Raw genomic sequence first — 16,981 nt, forward strand, 5'->3', positions numbered from 1 at the left:
GGAGCACAGTGACCAAGCTGCCAGGTGTACTGTGGTTGTCTTAATACCTGAGGGAAAATGGCCAGACACTGTAAAGCCTGTGAGTAATCTGCACAGTGGTTCTCAGAAGGCCATAAATACAGGCTTTTAATATATAAATCAGAAAGCTGCCTTTTGAAAATGGTCTTTAAAATAACAGAAGCAATGTTAATGGAGAATGGAGAATTTATAAAATACAAGCATAGCTGTTTACATTATTTGAGAAGCCTGACTTAAGGTGCACTTTATTCTTATTATTCCAAGTTGAGGGAAAAACACCTGGTTGGAAATAGGTGTTTTGTAATTGAAGCTAATGCTTGCTTTTAAGGGGAAAAATGGGTCTGCCCTGTTTAGCTTATCTTTTTAGGGCGTTGTGCCCATGGGGAGGGCAATTGCTACCCCTTCCACAACTGGCACTCACACGTATACTTCAAAGAGCAATAATTAAAAATAACTTTGACTCTGTTAAAAAAAAAAAAAATAGGGTCCTTGGTGCAGTGTTAGACTGTAAATTCCAGGCAAAGTGAAAACTGGTCACAGTGGCAGCATCAGACCCTCTCTGCAGGCAAGCAGAGACCCCCTTTCAAAGTACCAGCAGGATTGTCAGCTGGGTCTCAGTTTTGATACTGATCATTTGTTAAAAAAGTAATAGGGGGGTAATGGTGGAAGTTCATCTGGACCTCAGCTATGTGCAGCATTCCTGGCACACCAACATACTAAGTCATGGTAAGTGTCCCTTTCTGCTCTGGTCAGATGTGGCCTCTGAAATTACAGACTGAGGCCAAGAAATAGCTTAAGTATATGCTTATTGTCTTTTGCTGAAAGTTTGATATTTAGAGCACTAGTTACATCCCCCATACCAACACATGGCAGCTTTTTCCCAACTTCAACTCATGCAGCATAGAAGGCAAGATGGCCAAAAACACAGAGTGTCTTCATTTTACAACACTGTGATCCCACACTGCTCCACACAGTTTTTTCTGACCCTTTACCATCAGAAGACAAAATTAAGACTTGAACTCTCAATAGCAGTAACTGGAGGTCTTTTGGGGAAGCAGATCCATAGGTATTATGGAAATAAAATCCTGTGCAGTGCTTGTATATAATTAGTGCTCATACCATTTCTCACCAGCCTTCCATTTGTGACCTCTGCAGCCACGGCCCTGGGTTACCTCTGACCGGGGCCCTGGAAAGTATCAGCTTCAAGAGACTTCTTCACCTTGGCAGCGCCCCCATGCCGGGAGACTTCTTACGTAAACGAAGTCAGGTTGTGTGAGCTGGGGAAATGCAAGGAATGAAGAAGTTCCTGGTACCTGACCTTCCAGGAGAGCAGGCAGGAAATCCCCGCTACCGCCCAGCCTGGGCAGTCTCCTGCTGCTGCTGCCTGCCAGCCTGATCCTTTCACAGGTAACACATAACATGAGCCCAGCACCATGGAGAATTGTAATCGGAGCCCTGCGGGCAGCTGTCTCTGAATTAATGACAGCTGCAGCCAGGAGAGTGCAGAACAGCAGGGCTGAGGAGAAGGAAGGGGTGAAAGAGGCAAAATGCAAGCGCCCAGATCTCCCCGTGGTGTGCCGGCGGTGGGAGGCTGGTGGGATTCCAGGAACGATCTCTGCTTGGCCACCCACACCCAAGTGGCGTGGGGGGAGACTGCAGTAGCTGCTGCTGTGCTAGGGGAAGCAGGTGGGCCTGACTTGGGCTGAGAAGATGGCTGGAATTGCCCGGGGCAGAGCATGAGCCTGTGGTGCAGGTGCGGGAGCGGCCAGGGCAGCGGCGCACCTGCCCGCCTGACAGCAGTGTCCTGGCAGCAAGTGAGAGATTTTCCACAGTAACTCGTTTACAACTTCGTTTAACATCCACTTCAATGTGTGGGAGTCGCTGCTGGACCAGGAGCTGCTGTTTCAGCCTTTTGCACACTGAAGTGAAGGATTCTCATTATTTTGTTTTAAACCCTAGCCTCACTTTCTTCACTGGGCCATTATGCTGGGGGACTTTTGCATGTGGAACTAATTAAGGAACAGAGAGCCGCAGGAGTTAATGCAAATGTACTCTGCAAAAAGATCTGTTTGGTGCTTGTGAGAGCTGTATTTAATAAGTAGAAGGATGTTCTCTCTGCTTTGAGAATTCATGGCAACCATCTGAATAAATTTTTTAAAATAAACTCAGAGCAGCATTGCAAAACTAATGTTCTGTGCCTGGAGGGAGCCCACATAGACATTAAGAAATAATCAGCCTGTAGGAATCATGCAGCCTCTGGGGTTCACAAAAGGCTCTCAAGAAGCAGCACTTGAATTTCACTGCTAAATGAAGAGAGGCATTAAAGGTTATCAGAGACTCTAAAATACCACATGAGCCTTGAAGCTGAGTCATCTCAGATAAATCCACAGAGAGACAGTATGGGCTGCACTGACAGGCTTGATTTAGAGAATAAGAGACATTTCTAAAAATGTGAATAAAGACACAGATGTCTTTATAATGGGCTCAGCCCATGGTGGAAGAGTAAGAACATCCCAAACTACCTCAAAAGGGAACCACTTGTGAAACAATCTCTCCAGAGACCCCTGCCCTGTGGCAGCTCCTGATGGCACGGCTGGTGCCTGCAGGACCCCTTTCTGGGTTTCAGCTGCTCCCTGCTGAGTGCGAGGTCAGTGTCACCTGATGTCACAGTGGCTGCTTGGAGAGATCTGGTCTGGAGCTGATTCCAACCTGGAGTGAAGCTGTAGCTCTTTGTTGTGAAGGGGAAAACTACCATTGGAGAGTGATGGAAGAAAACACAACACAAAAATCATGGTGAGAAAGTCTGTCTGTACTGCTGCAGTTTGTTGTTGTCACCATATTGGTGAATCTTACTGGTGTGACCATCTGCCTCATGCAGGAGCCTGTGGGTGAGGACACCAGGGAAGGTCTGGTACCCCAATACCGTCACCTCCCATCAAGGGCTTGTGCACTTGGGTATCAGGGTCTATTCAGTGGAAATGAAAGCTGTTTGGTTTGTGTCAGCTGTGACTCCTGGTGCTTGCTGTGCTTCTCAGCTGGAGTCTCTCTCCTTGTCTGGAGGGTCTCAAGGGATGGATGATTTTCCTCTTGGGAAATGGTGCTTTGGGTTTGGCTAAGAACTCATGCTTTCAGGTGAACAAAAGCAATGCCCTACCTGGGACAAGCGCAGAGCAAAGTTCTACCAAGAAAGGGAAAGCTGAGCACTGCCAGCATAATTTTTATTGTGCACATCTCTATTTTCTCTTCAAAGAAAGGGAAGATGTACTAAAGCTGTGCTAATATTAACAGTGTGGATCTATTTTGCATGGTTCCAGGTTACACACACAGTATAAAGGCTCGGTGTGCTTAATTAATTGCTTTGTCTTCTAAACTACTGAAATAAACCTTGAAACTGGAATAGAAATATCCTTCATTAGGATGCAGGGTTTTGATCTGTGCTGTCCTGCTCTGCCCCTGCTCTCCCCCTTCAGCAAACAAACACCACACTGTTTGTGCCCATGCTATATGCTGGCCAAGTCCCTGTTAACAACCTCTTAATTTGGGGAGTCCCACAATAGTTCAAACAACTGGAAAGGGCAAAAACTGCCATGCTGCTATTTTATTCAGATTAATATGCAAATCAGAAGGCAAGCAGATCCAAGGAATGTAGGTCATGGTGGAAACATGAAGAGAGGGAGCAAGAGATGAGCAATGGGGAATCAGGGAACTGTCTAGAAATGCTTCCTCCACCTCCAGCTGGTGGCTGCAGCTCCCATTGGTCTTTGAGAGTTACTGTGACTCTTCCACTGGACCGTGGGTTTGTGATGAAGCTGAAATCTCATTAAGACTCCTCTGCAATGCAGGAACGGGGTTTCCTGGGTTTTTGTAGTCCGTGTTTCTGTGCAGCACTCACGAGAGAATGGACAGAGCTAAAAATCTCTGTGAGCCTGACCTGACAACCACACTGCCTCACACTGCTCAAACAGCCACATCCGGGAGGACAAAGTCTGTCCCTTTGTGCAGAATTGTGGTTTGAAGTTTGTTTGCAGAGCTCTTCAGAGCAGGTTTTTGAGCTGATACTCCTCAGAACAAAATGTGCCAAGGAACAGACAAACCAAGTTGTCCTTAGCAGGCAGACTGAGCCAGGGTCAGGCAAACAGTAGCTTTCCTGATCCCTAGTGCTGCTGAACTAAAATCTGAGCTAGTTTTCATTTCTGTAGGCGCTCCACTTAAATGCACAATCACAGGGTGGGGGAATGACACTGCTCATGCTGCCTACAGGCCTAAAAACATTATCTTGATTTCAATTTGCATATCAGTACTGACTGTGTACTTTAAAGAAGTGACCAAGGTGATTATCTACATTTTATAGCAGGAAAACTGAGACATGCTGAGGGGAGGCTAATAACCAAGGCAAAATGCCACCAAGCTGCTGAGTCCTGCCCCTGTGCCTGATCTGTGCCTTCCATCTCCAGCCTTCCCCACCACTAAGCCCTCTCCAGGGTGCAGGAGCAGAGCCAGGGGGGCCTCAGGTTTTTTGGTTTTTACCTTTCCTGCTCTTAGCTTTGATGGTGCCTTAGGCTGCTCCCATCTCTGGGCTGGGCCAGGGATTCAAAGGCTTTGTGGCCAGTCTGTGGCACAGCCCCTGCCCCAGACCAGTGTGCTGAGGGAACCCAGTCCTCCTCTCAGCTGTTCCCGTGAAAACATCCTGGCCAAACTTCACAGCTGTCATTTGTTCAGGTGAAAAACCTACTGCATTCGGCCAGATTTGGGCTTAAAAATGAGAATTAGGGAGAATCAATCAAGCTGAGGGGTTCATAAAACTGTCCTGCTTTAGCCTTTTGCAGGAAAACACTTATGATCACTCATTGTCCTACAGTGTCCCTTCCCACAGTTTAAAGGGTGACATTGGGACCCAAAACACAGCCAGGCTGACAGACTGGTTTGACTTCAAACTGAAGGCACTACATATAGCTGTAGGATGAGAGCAGTGTGTTCTCAATAACTCTCAGTACTCGTCTGCGCCTGAAGTTGCACCGCACTTGGTGTACTCATCCCAGCTTCCCTAAACACCATCTTTTCCTTCACCGGCTCTACAAGGAGGAGGAATGAGCTGAGTCACTGCACAAACTTGCTGGCAGAGCCTGGCCTGGCCTACCCCACCCACAGCACCTGGCCTTGTGAGCACCTCTGTGACACCACCCTCCTGCCAAGCCTCCAGCACTCCCTGGGGAATGCTGCAAGAGGGCTCTTGCTGCTGGCCATTTTTCTATCACACCAGCTCATTGCTTAGATGCCTCTGAGGAAGGAGTAATGCAGAATTTTCTTGGTGACACATGTTGCAATGAAGTCTTATCTCAACTGTGACTTCTTTAACAGAACAATAGAGAAGCAACGAAACCTTCTCCCTACTTTCCCGGGGTGAAATCACAAGCATGCTCTCCAGATTAGTCAGGTGGGGTTTTTGAACACAAAACACTCCATCCTTGAACCCTGCCTCTGGCTCATGCAGGCTTGACTCTGAATGAGCACTAAAGTTCAGCAATGTTGTCTGAACAAGTATCAAGCCTATACTCATAATTATTGAACAAACTTCTCAATAAGGCCAAGCCAATGTGGAGTGTTTGCAATTCCCACCGAAACAGAACGCTTTCACCAGGCAGTGTCAGTGCCTCAGCGGTAACATGAATGCACACACACACTTCTGTGGTTTCAGGGGAGAAAAAAGAAAAGTTCCATGTCCATACACTTGGAAATACACTTTAGAACAGAGCCCTGTTTTTCCCAGAACTCTGCAAGCTGACAGAATGCAGCACAAATGATGGCTTCAAAGGACCACACTGGTCAATGGTTACCAACAGCTAGAGAGTAAATTGGATTTTATTTTTTTAAACCCTACTCCAGATATAGAAGTCATGAGGTGCTTGATCATTAACCTCTGCTTAACTTAATTAGTTCAATCCAGAAGCAGACCGGTGCAGAATAATCCAGTCTTTTCCTAGAACAGGTGCATCAGACCTGGCTGCAACCTCTGATCACACTCCCAACAAATGTCACCAACTCCAGGAACTTCAGGGAGAGTGTTTTGCAGTAAAGAGGGCAGTGCCTCCATCTTCAGTCCTACAGCGTTCCTTGTGAGTATTTAGGACAAGCCAATTAGAACCAATTACAAGTACTAGGTTTAATGCAAGGCAGAAAAAACCAAATATTCCTGAAGTCACTGACCTGGAAGGAAAGGCAAAGAATGCAAACTAGTGTTTCAATGCAGAAACCCAAACAGAGCCAGTGCAGCATTGCTCTCACCTTCAGCACCTCTCAATGATACAGGTTTCTATCACAGTTTTAGAGAAAACGTTTAGCAGATTTGCTCCAGAAGTCAGTCAGATTCTGTTCATAGCTCTGCCTCTTTGCATTAACTTTAACCAAGAAGTAATTAAAATAATAATAATCTTACTGCAAACCTAACATGCGGTTAGCATGCTTTTTGAGCTATGTGTGGTTCTATATATAGAACAATTATGTTTATCTTATAAAAGAAGAAGAGTTCCTTTTAGGTCAATGATTCAGGCTCTTGAGATAAACACTGCTTCAAGAGGTCATGCAGAGGTTCTATCATGAAACACCTAACATTACATAAAGTCCCATGTTTATAAATATTTATTGTAAATAGGTCAAAATGGGCCAAGTTTTAAACAAAAAGAATCAGACATACAAGTCTAACTTTGTTTCCAGTTGGCTACTCAGAAACGCTGACAGATCCAATTCCCAGTTTTTCAGTTCAATTTTTCACTATCAATAAGGTTCTTTATTCAGCTTAAGTTGATTGAACAACAGTGAAGTTTAAATGTTCACAGTATCATCAAGACATGTGGTAAGTACCACCTGGTCAAAAAGTCTTTCAGGAAGAGAGAAAAATCTTAAACCACTAGCCAAGCTTCCAAACTGAGGTAGACAAGTCATGGTGACTCAAGTGCTGAAGCTCAGGGTCTGTCTTTTAAAGTAATTTATCTAATAAGATGCATCAGGCAACAATTGAGATTGTTATGTTAGTATTTCTGATGTGAAATACTAAGTGAGAAGCTCTCAAAGTGAGAAACTTTGTTTTGAAAAAGTATACAATTTTTGTAAATAGAAATATCCTTCTTCTATTACCAAAATAATCAGAAACATCATAGAAAACTATGCATCTTTCCTCTGATAATTTAATCCTGTTAAAGTAGCCAGCTACCAACTTGCTGTTCACAGTGTAAAATATGCGGTCCTTCATCTTGCTTCTGCTCTCCATCTGAAGAACACAGATCAAGAAGGCTGTACCTCAGGCATTTGGACCTGTCCACACACACATAAGCTGTTTTAGTTTTTCAGCCATTAAGTATAAAGTTGATGGTCTCCACCAACAGATCAGCACAATGGTACATACAGCATGGATAGCACTCCCTGGCAGCTCCCTTTCCACAGACACCTGGGGCTGGGTTTCATGCTGTGGGCCTTGGATGTAGACCCAATCACTGATTCAGTTAAACATCCAAAAAGACAGACACAGAGAAAAAAATCCAAACTGCTTCTGAGAGAGAAAGCTGAGAGACAGCAGCCATGCTATTAAACCATTTTGATCACAGTCAGGCAGAGGCTAGTGGCCAAAGAACAGCTCAGAAACAGGTCTGCGTTTCACAACAACCTCTTCCTCCTCCTCCGCTACCTCAGAGAGTGAGGAATAAGAAGGGAAGCCCCCTCTGATTTTTGGCTTCCTCCTCGGGCCTGTAGTGGCAGTCAGAAGCTTGTTTAAAGTTGAGGGCTTCCTTAAACCTTTGGTGAGATCATAGAAAGCCATATCATCGGATATGACTCCCAGGAAAGTGCTAGTGGAGCTCAAGATGGAAGCCGCAAGCTTTGTAGACTTCTTGATGGGCACGGAGTGTTCCATGTTTTGGGAAAGGCTGGGGTCCCCCAGCAAACGCCTAATTGTAAGGGAAGTCCCTTCCTTTAAGTACTGGTGCGGCTTCTTCCCACTGTAGTCCCTCAGGTCAATCTTGGCATGGTAGCTGTAGACGAGCATGGTGATGATCTTCTCCTGGCCGTGTATAGCAGCCAGGTGCAGCGCCGTGTAGCCACCATGCGACCGGGCATCCACATTGACACGGGACCCGCCCTTCTCGGCCGCTCGGATGATGTTGGTCACCATGTCGCAGTTGCCGCTCTTGGCGGCCCAGTGCAGGGCGGTGAAGCCGGAGATGAAGTCCCTGCGAGCCGCCAGGCTGGCGTCGCCCAGCAGCAGCCCGTGGAGCTGCTGTGTCCACTGCCCGTCGGCCGCCAGCACCAGCCACTGGTGCTCCGCCTGCTCCAGAGGCACCACCGTCTCCTCGCTGGCCCGGTGGTTCTTGGGCCCCCTGCGCAGCCCGGGCGAGCGGGACCCGGCCTCCTCGTCCAGCGGCGGGGGGGACAGCGGGCCGGCCGCCTCCTCGGGCGGCCCCGGGGCGGCGGGGGGCGGCACGCAGCGCACGGGCAGCATGCAGGGCTTGGGCGGCGGCTCCCGCCGGGCGCCCGCCGCGGCCCCGGGCAGGGGCACGCCGCCGCCGCCGCCCTGGAACAGGCCCCGCAGCTCGGCCACGGCCCGCGGCGCCGGCGGCTCCTCGGGGGGCGTCCCGGCGGGGTCCGGGTCGGGGATGGGAACCGGGCCGGGGACGGGAACCGAGACAGGGGCGCCCGCATCGCCCCCCGCCGGCGGGGCAGCGCGGAGCTGCCGCTTCAGCACCACGAACTTGACGCCGTCGATCTCCTTCACCGTGGCCACGGCGTTCACCGCCGCCTTGAACCGCTCCCGCCGCGCCGCCCGCCCCTCCGCCTCCCCGGCATCGGCCCCGGCCCCGGCGGCCTCCAGCAGCGGCCGGAAGGCGCTCACCAGCTCGGTGTTGCGCACCCGCCCGCCGCGCTCCCTCAGGAAGCCCATCACTGCCTCCGCGCTGATGTCGAGCTCCGCCATCCCGCCGCCACAGGTGGTGGTGGTGGAGCCGCCGCCGCGCCTGCCGCCTCCGCGCGGCGTAGGATGCCCGGAGCCCGCGGGGGTGGCCGGACTCGCGGGCCGGAGGCACCTGCCGCGGCCGGCGCGTCCCCGCAGCCGCTCCCACGGAGGTGCTCCAGCCGCCCCGCCCCGCCCCGCACACGGAGCGCAGCGGCCCCGGCGCCGGTCCCGCCCCGCCCGCGGGGCGGCGCTGCCGGGAGAGCCCGGCCCGGGCGGTGGGAGCGGGGCGGCGGCACCGGCACCGGCGGCGGCACCGGCACCGGCACCGGCACCGCGCGGGGGGACGGGCGGGTGGCGGCGGTGGACGCGGACCCGTCCCTGAACCAAGCGTCGGTGCGGGCACGAGGGTACCGGACACTCCTCGAGCAGGACCGAACGCTTCATCCATTCGCTCCTCTTCCAGCTTCCTGAAACGACTCTTTTGGCGGGGGGGGGGGGGGGTGGGGGGTGAGAGGGTTTGTTTATTTGATTGGGTTTGGCTTTTGTTTTGTTTCAGTAGCAAATAAGTGGAGCAGCACTGTGTAGAAATCACTCTGTCGAGTTTGGTCTCCATTACTAGAAAAGCCTCAGGAGTTCTGTGGGAACGGTGATCCTGCTGGGCAAGAGGCTGATGCCTCAAAATTAGTCAGAAGATGGGTGAATGGGTCAGTATTTTGAAATATACCCACCTCTAGGTGATACAGTATGATACTATATATTATCATATATATATACAAAACCATATATTAATATCTGTATCATTTCCCTGTATTGCATCTACAACCGTAACACCTAACCCGAACCCTAATGGCATAACCCTAACCCAAAACCAACCCTAACCCCTAACCCGACCCTCACCCATATGGGGGGATGGGGGGGGGAAACCCTAAACTGAACCTAACCTGAATCCAAACATAACCCTAATCCTAAAACTAAACGACCCTGACCCTAAACCTAACACTAATGCTAACCCCCAACCCAAAAGTTAAGCCTAACCCTATCCCTTACCCAATCCCTGAGCCTAACACTAAGACTAACCCTAATCCAAACCCTAATCCTTACCTTAACCCTAAACCTAAACTAACCCTAACCCTAATCGTAACCCAAACCCTCACCCAAACCCTTGTCTATTTAAACAATGAAATATTTACAGCATGGCTGCATCTGCTCATGTCCACCAGGAGAAAAGAAAGCTTCTCTTTTTATAGAGAAGTTGTCTCGGCTGTTTTATCAATTACTTGTACCTAAACATTCAATATTACTGTTCTCTGCTCTACAGGAGAAAATAAATCCCAGAAAAATGCTTTTCTCCAGGCAAAGTAGGAGGACTGAGGACCTCGTGGAGGGATGTTCAGCCTGCAAACTTGTTTTCTTCTCTGAATGCTGCAGTTAAGATCACTAAATCGATGCCTGAACAGTTGGTCTAGGAGAAGAGCAGGAGAAGCTAAGAACAGAATGAACAGTCAGTGTGGTATGAAGACAGATAAAAGTAACTGTATGAGGATTGGTGAGAAAATGCAAATAGATTTGGAGTTGTTTTCAGTCTGAGAACTTAATAAAATGGAATATCCTTTTATGACCAAGTCACCTGCCTAGTAGGGAAGTCTGTGGATGTAGTCTACCTGGACTTCAGCAAAGCCTTCAATACTGTCTTCCACAGCATTCTCCTGGAGATGTTGGCAGCCCATGACTTGGAGCCCACTCTTCTCTAAAGGGTTAAAAACTGCCTGGATGGCTGAGCCCAGAGAGTGGTAGGGAATGGTGCCACATTCAGTGGGTGCCTGGTCACTAGTGGTGTTCCCCAGGGCTCAGCATTGGGCCCAGTCCTGTTTGATATCTTTATTAATCATCTGGACAAGGGGCTGGAGAGCAGCCTCAGTAAGTTCACAGATGGCACCACGTTGGGTGGGAGTGTTGATGTGCTGGAGGGTAAGAAGGCTCTGCAGAGGGATCAATGGGCTGAGGCAAACAGTGTGAGGGTCAACAAGGTGAAATGGCAGGTCCTGCACCTCAGCCACAGCACCCCCCTGCAGAGCCACAGGATGGGGCAGAGCGGCTGAAAAGCCTCCCAGTGCAAAAGAACCTGGAGGTGCTGGTTGAGCATGAGCCCAGGTGGGCAAGAAGGCCAATGGTAAACTGGTCTGTGTCAGCAATAGTGTGGCCAGCAGGACCAGGGCAGGTCTGCTACTCTGGTCCCAGGGCAGGTACTCAGCACTGGTGAGGCCACACCTCAAGTGCTGTGTCCAGTTCTGGGCCCCTCAATTCAGGAAGGACATTGAGCTGCTGGAGGTTTTTAGCCTGGGGAGACCTTATCACTCTACAAGTACCTGAAAGGAGGCTGTAGGAAGGTGGGGTTTGGCCTTTTCTCCCAGGCAACCAGAGACACAGCAAGAGCAAATGGCCTTAAGCTGCACCAGGGGAGGTTCAGGTTGGGATTCAGAAGGAATTTCTTTACAGTAAAGATTTCAAACTCTGGAATGGTCTGCCCAGGGAGGTGGTGGGGTGTCCATCCCTGAAGTGTTCAAGGAATGACTGGACACAGCACTCAGTGCTATGGTTTAGTAGACAAAGTGGTGTTTAATCAAAGGCTGGACTTGATGATCTTGGAGGTTTTTCCAATTTTAATGATTCTCTGATCAGTCTGTGTCAAAGTCTCCATTTTGAAGGCAATGTGAGGTGTGTCCTCGCTGATGCTGACTTCCCTTCTGCCTCTTTCTTACCTTTACTGAGGGTAGAAGAGCCTTTTCTCACAGACTGCATTTGGCATTCTGTCCCCTTCTCTCTCCATCTTTGTGCAAATGTCTGTAAAACTATTTAATCTTTTGCTAACGAGCTGGCACTGAACCAGTTCCTCAAAATAATTTTGCTGCTCTAATGCTTTTTCACATAATAATAGTGTGTAATCTTGTATTAGTTCTGTGTTTCTATGTGAATCACACACCTCCTATTACTGCCTTTTCACATGGCCTGAACAGCAACCTCGCCCTTGCTGAGGCAGCCACTTGAGCAGTGCTCATGAGCTATAGCTCATGGCATTGCCTGCCCGATGTAGAGAGCTAAAAATGACCCTGCATCCAAATACTATTTGCTGTGCCTTGTTTTCACTGTTCAGATCCTTACTAGAATCCCTTGCGGGTGTAAGAAAATCTCAGCAGTCTGTGATTTTTGCGTTGCAAACTTTCAGCTGTACCCTAGGATTATAGTTAATATCTGCAAATGAGAGCGAGGAGGAGGGAAAATGATTCAGAAGAGCAGGCTCTTATAAAAAACATTTTCCTGTGTTACAAATGTTAAAGGGAGAAGTTGCTCCAGTTGCTTGAATTGGTTCAAGCACAGGGAGGGGGAGAGAGGGGAATCTCAAGCTCACTGCGCTCTGTCCCTGTCTGCACAGCATCGCGCCCCTGCATCCTTGGAGACCCACAGGGGTGCTGTCCCATGCCACCTCTCTTATCCCCAGCCCAGCACCATTCCTGCAGAGGGATGTCCCTGCACCAGGCTCCCAGGACACCTCACTGCTCCGCACCCACACAGCCAAGCCTGAGTGCTTGCACTGGGTCAAGGTCCAAAAAAAGGGGAGTTACTGAGACTGTTCCCCTCTGCAGATCCTGGCATTCCCACTGCTGCAGAGCAGAAGGACACATAGCCAGGAGGTCATAGAAGAGGAGACAGGATGTTTACATATGCACCTCGTGCCAAGCAAGCCTGAACTGGTTGCTCTGGTTTAACTGCCCTGACACAATGACCTCTTTGCCCAGGTAATGCCTCCAGCCACCTGTTCCACACACATTCTCTTCATGGGCAACCCATGGAATGTGGTTGTGCTCCTTTTCACAATCTGTCAGTGGGTTTTAGTAACCCAACACATTAGCCTCCTATATTATTTGTAATAAAGATGAAAACAACACTTCTGGCTAATCACCTGTACCAGTTCAGACCACACACATCCTGTTTGCCAGCCTTTCCCTTTAGCTGTTGATGCTTTTTGGTGGCCCACCATTCAGGATGAGTGCCAAGTACCAGAGGACCAGCTCCCAGTGAGCTCCTCTTAGTCTGCTGAGTGCTGGTCACACCGATCAGATTGTGGAGCAGAAATTAAACCCTTTGAATGAATTTTATTAATATAGATAATAAAATCCTGGAACATTATGGGTGTTATATTCATCAGTCATCCAAAATTTCCAGCCTTAAAAAAATATGAGAAGTTTTGCCTCTTTCTGTGTCACCAAAAACCTACAAAGCAAGTATTTCTTGTTGGGCTATTTACAGAATACCGTGGGCTGCTTCGTAGGAGATCTCAAGCCAACTGTCTTGATATTTTTCATTTATTGGCTGAGACAAAAACAATATACAGAAGCCCATGATTGGATTAATTTACTACTACTTTTTTAAACACGAATATTGCAGTTTGTTAATTCTGCATCATAGGCTGTAGCGAGCTGGCTTCTAATAACCATGTGACTAGTGAGAGTTAGTTACCTTTCCTGTGAAGAAGTTTCTCAAACTCAAATTATCATTATTACAGTGAAGTAAACTGCATAGTGAGCCAGGGAGCTTTTCTGACCCCCTCAGAGGAGGAAGGTGAAGGCTGCAATTATCCAAACCACACAAAACCAGGAAATAAAGGGGGAGATCAAGCACAGTATCTAGTCTAAGACGTTTCTACTGCCCAAAACTGAAGGAAATGGTACTCTAGGTTTCGCTCTTTTCCACATGATATTCTCAGAGCCACAGGGAAGATGAGATGCCGGGCTGGAAGCAAAAGAGGAAGAGAAGGGAATGTGAAGGATAGTCCCAGTCAGACAGGATGCTGCTGCTGCTGCTTGTAGAAAGGCAAAGCTTAGCTGCTAATGACTACAGATGGGACTTCTACCTCAAGGAAAACTTATTTTCCTCCAAAATGAAATCAGGGTTCCCAGAATAAGTAGGATGACAAAGCCCATGATTTCCCACTTTTCTTGTTGATATATTCATGTGAAACAAAGACCGTACATTGTGAGGGAAAATAGCTCTTTCTTTGTTCCGTGGAGAAATGCAGTAACCTTCCATAGATAAACAATTGAGCAAAAGTCTGTGAAGAGGTGGGGGGGGGGGCGGGGGGAGGGGAGTTTATTTACAGATAAAAGGCATTTTCTCATAAACAAGAAGGATTCAGCTCTACCTCAAGGACCTCAGTAACCAGTTCAGAAGATGTTTCTTAACAGCAGCCATTCAAACACAGTTTTCTGTGTATCTCAGAGTCTGTATTTATTAAATACTGCTTGTTCACACAGATGAGGCAAGGATTCATCCCAAGCATCCTCTGTTTTCCAGATGATGCCTGTGAACTTGATGGGATTTTAGCAGGATAATGCAAACCTGGTGTGAGGTTCAGTGTGGTAATAGAATGATTTGGGTTGGAAGAGACCTTAAAGATCCCAGCCTCCCTGACATGGGCAGGGACACCTTCCACTAGACCAGGTTGTTCCGAGGCCCTATCCAGCCTGGCCTTGAGCACTTTCAGGGATGGGGCACCCACAGCTTCTCTGGACAGCCCATGCCAGGGCCTCACCACCCTCACAGGAAGCAGTTTTCTTCTAACAGCTAATCTAAATCTACCGTCTGTTGCACTTCAGCATTAGGTGGCAGGGAGATGTGGGGTCTCTTTCTGTACAGAAATGAAACTACAGCTCCTGTTGATGTCCAGCTTAGAAAGACAGCACTTTGTACAAATGCCTTATAAGCTCCATATATTGTCAGTATAACCAATGAAAGTTTAATAAAATGCTTGGTGGTGTTGATGCTAAAAGAGTAGCTATAAACCGTTTGATTTTTAGTAATCCCCAGTTCATACAGTGAAAAATGTATAGTTATCCAAAAGCTGCTTCCTCTAGCCTTTGTTGAAAACCATGAAGGAAATCTGTTTATCTGCACCACCTGGATTTAAAAATCAAGGATTTTATTCAGCCCTGAAAAGCTGGAGCCATCCTCAACAGGCCTTGGTCTTGTTTCTGTACTCATGTGGCAGATGGGATGATCTCTTGCCCTCTGTGACTCCCTAGGAAGTCAAAGGGGCTGTGTGATAACATTTATTTCTCTCCACTTTCATTACCTTATACCTGTGCTCACAATGTGAAGTAAAGCACTTCCTGCTGATCTCCCCAGCCATCAGAACTGTGCTGCTGCAATGCCACCACCCATGCAGAGAAGGGCACTTCCCCTGCTCTCCCCAGGACAAAGAGATTCCAGGGACACATCTGTGCCTCTCCAGTCCTTTGTGCTCTCTGCCCCAGGTCTTCACCTGTAAAAAACCCACAGGACATCTTAAATTCACTGTGGTTTTAGCAGGTACAAATATCCCATGAAATTTAAAGTCCTTGCAGGAGCATCCAGCACTATAATACAAATTTAATTACGGAGCTATTAGGAATAATTTGCATAACAATTAGCAATTAAAGGAGTCACCAAATCCAAGTCACTTCTCTTGAAGCAGTTTTTATGCAACTGAACCTTTTGAAAACAGCAGGGTTTCTCTTGATTTGGCATTAGAAACAGTGTGCTTTTTGAAATAACAAGGTGATTAACAATAACTGTGAGCATTTATTCAGTGCTCTGCTGTCACAGAGATCTGCCCACGCTGGTGGCAGCGCTGCTGCACAAAGGGACAGAGGACTCCAGCTCCAGGAGGTCTGAGCAGCACAGCCCAGAGCCAGGAGGCAGCAGTGCTGGCTCTTGGTCTGTTGCAATGTCTCACAATTCCCTTTGTGCTGTGAATCTTTGCATCTGACCTGCAGCTCACAGAAACCAGCAACTGTTTGGGAACGAAAGGAGCAAGAAGGAGGTGTCTTTACAAACAAACTGTGGGCCTCATGGTACACAAGGCCAGATACAGAGAGGTGAAAGAAACAATGGGGGTAACCATAAATTCCATAGGAATTCCACTAATTGACACAGACTGTTACTCAAGACTGTGCTACATCTCTGGATTCAGAGAAAAAGAACAGAGACACAAGGAAAAACGAGGGGTATACATTAGAAGGAGGTATTAGGCATTTTGGGAAGTCTGTACCTCTCAAGTTCCTCAGCCAATGGGGAAAGAGAGAAGAAAATGTGGCCAGGAAATTAGGATAAAAAGGAGGCTGCATCCTCTAAAAATTTTGAGAGACCCCAGGGGAAATGCCCCATGGTCTCTCCCTTTTTTCGAATAAAGTTACAGGACTCCTCTGTCTCCTTTTTGGACATAAACTTCTGGTGTTTGTAGATTAATTTTCCTGACAGGAATCAGCTTTTGTGAGCCTTGTCTTGTTACATAGTGCACTTTATTGTAACGGAACGGAGCTCTTAATGAATCAAAGTCAATTGCTTCTCCAAAAGTACCTGGCATTACGGCATTCAGGCATATGTTTAGCAAGAGTTTTACATTGTCTTAAATCAGGACTCACAAAGCTGATTGTAAAGTAAAAAACAAACAAACAAACAAAAAAACCCCAAAACTTTCAGGTGTTTTTATCTGTTTATTTTTGATTCTTTGTGATATATGAAAGCAGCCTGGAAAGTTAACTCTGCTTCTGCATTAACTGTTTGACTTGCATCTGTACACCAGAAATACCAGATTTATTTTAGCTCCCACATTTTTACTAAGAGAGCCAGGGAGAACTGGAGAACCTTTGGGAATCAGCCAAAGAAACAAGGTGATAAAATGAATGTCTAGTCTGCAGGAACATTTCACTTGCAAGGGGTAAATGAGTAAAAGGTTCAGCAAGCTTAAAACAGTGCTCAGGCCTGGCTTCAGGGGCCAGGGACCAGCAGGACAGCTTTGCTGTTCCTGGCAGCACTAAGAGTTGTGGCTGTGACAGCAAAATGGTTGGGAGTGGTTTTGGTAATTTTTGGTGAACATAAATTAACAGATGGTGTTCAGCAATGACCTTTTTAGAGAAGTACATTTTTAAAAACCTGTCTCTATCCACAACTAATACATGGATTAGCAGAATTAATTTGGTTGTAGGCAGC

The 16,981-nt window shown here is 47.7% G+C and overlaps 1 protein-coding gene across 1 annotated transcript; it reads right to left on the reverse strand.

The window, feature by feature from the left end:
• Positions 1-5,859: 5,859 nt before the first annotated feature.
• SOWAHA (sosondowah ankyrin repeat domain family member A) lies at positions 5,860-9,040 on the reverse strand. Its single transcript, XM_068205669.1, has one exon. The coding sequence runs from the start codon at positions 8,975-8,977 to the stop codon at positions 7,628-7,630; it is 1,350 nt and encodes a 449-aa protein (XP_068061770.1). The 5' UTR covers positions 8,978-9,040; the 3' UTR covers positions 5,860-7,627.
• Positions 9,041-16,981: the final 7,941 nt, after the last annotated feature.

The sequence above is a fragment of the Anomalospiza imberbis genome, chromosome 15, assembly GCF_031753505.1.
Source record: "Anomalospiza imberbis isolate Cuckoo-Finch-1a 21T00152 chromosome 15, ASM3175350v1, whole genome shotgun sequence".
In the NCBI taxonomy this organism is placed as follows: Eukaryota; Metazoa; Chordata; class Aves; order Passeriformes; family Viduidae; genus Anomalospiza; species Anomalospiza imberbis.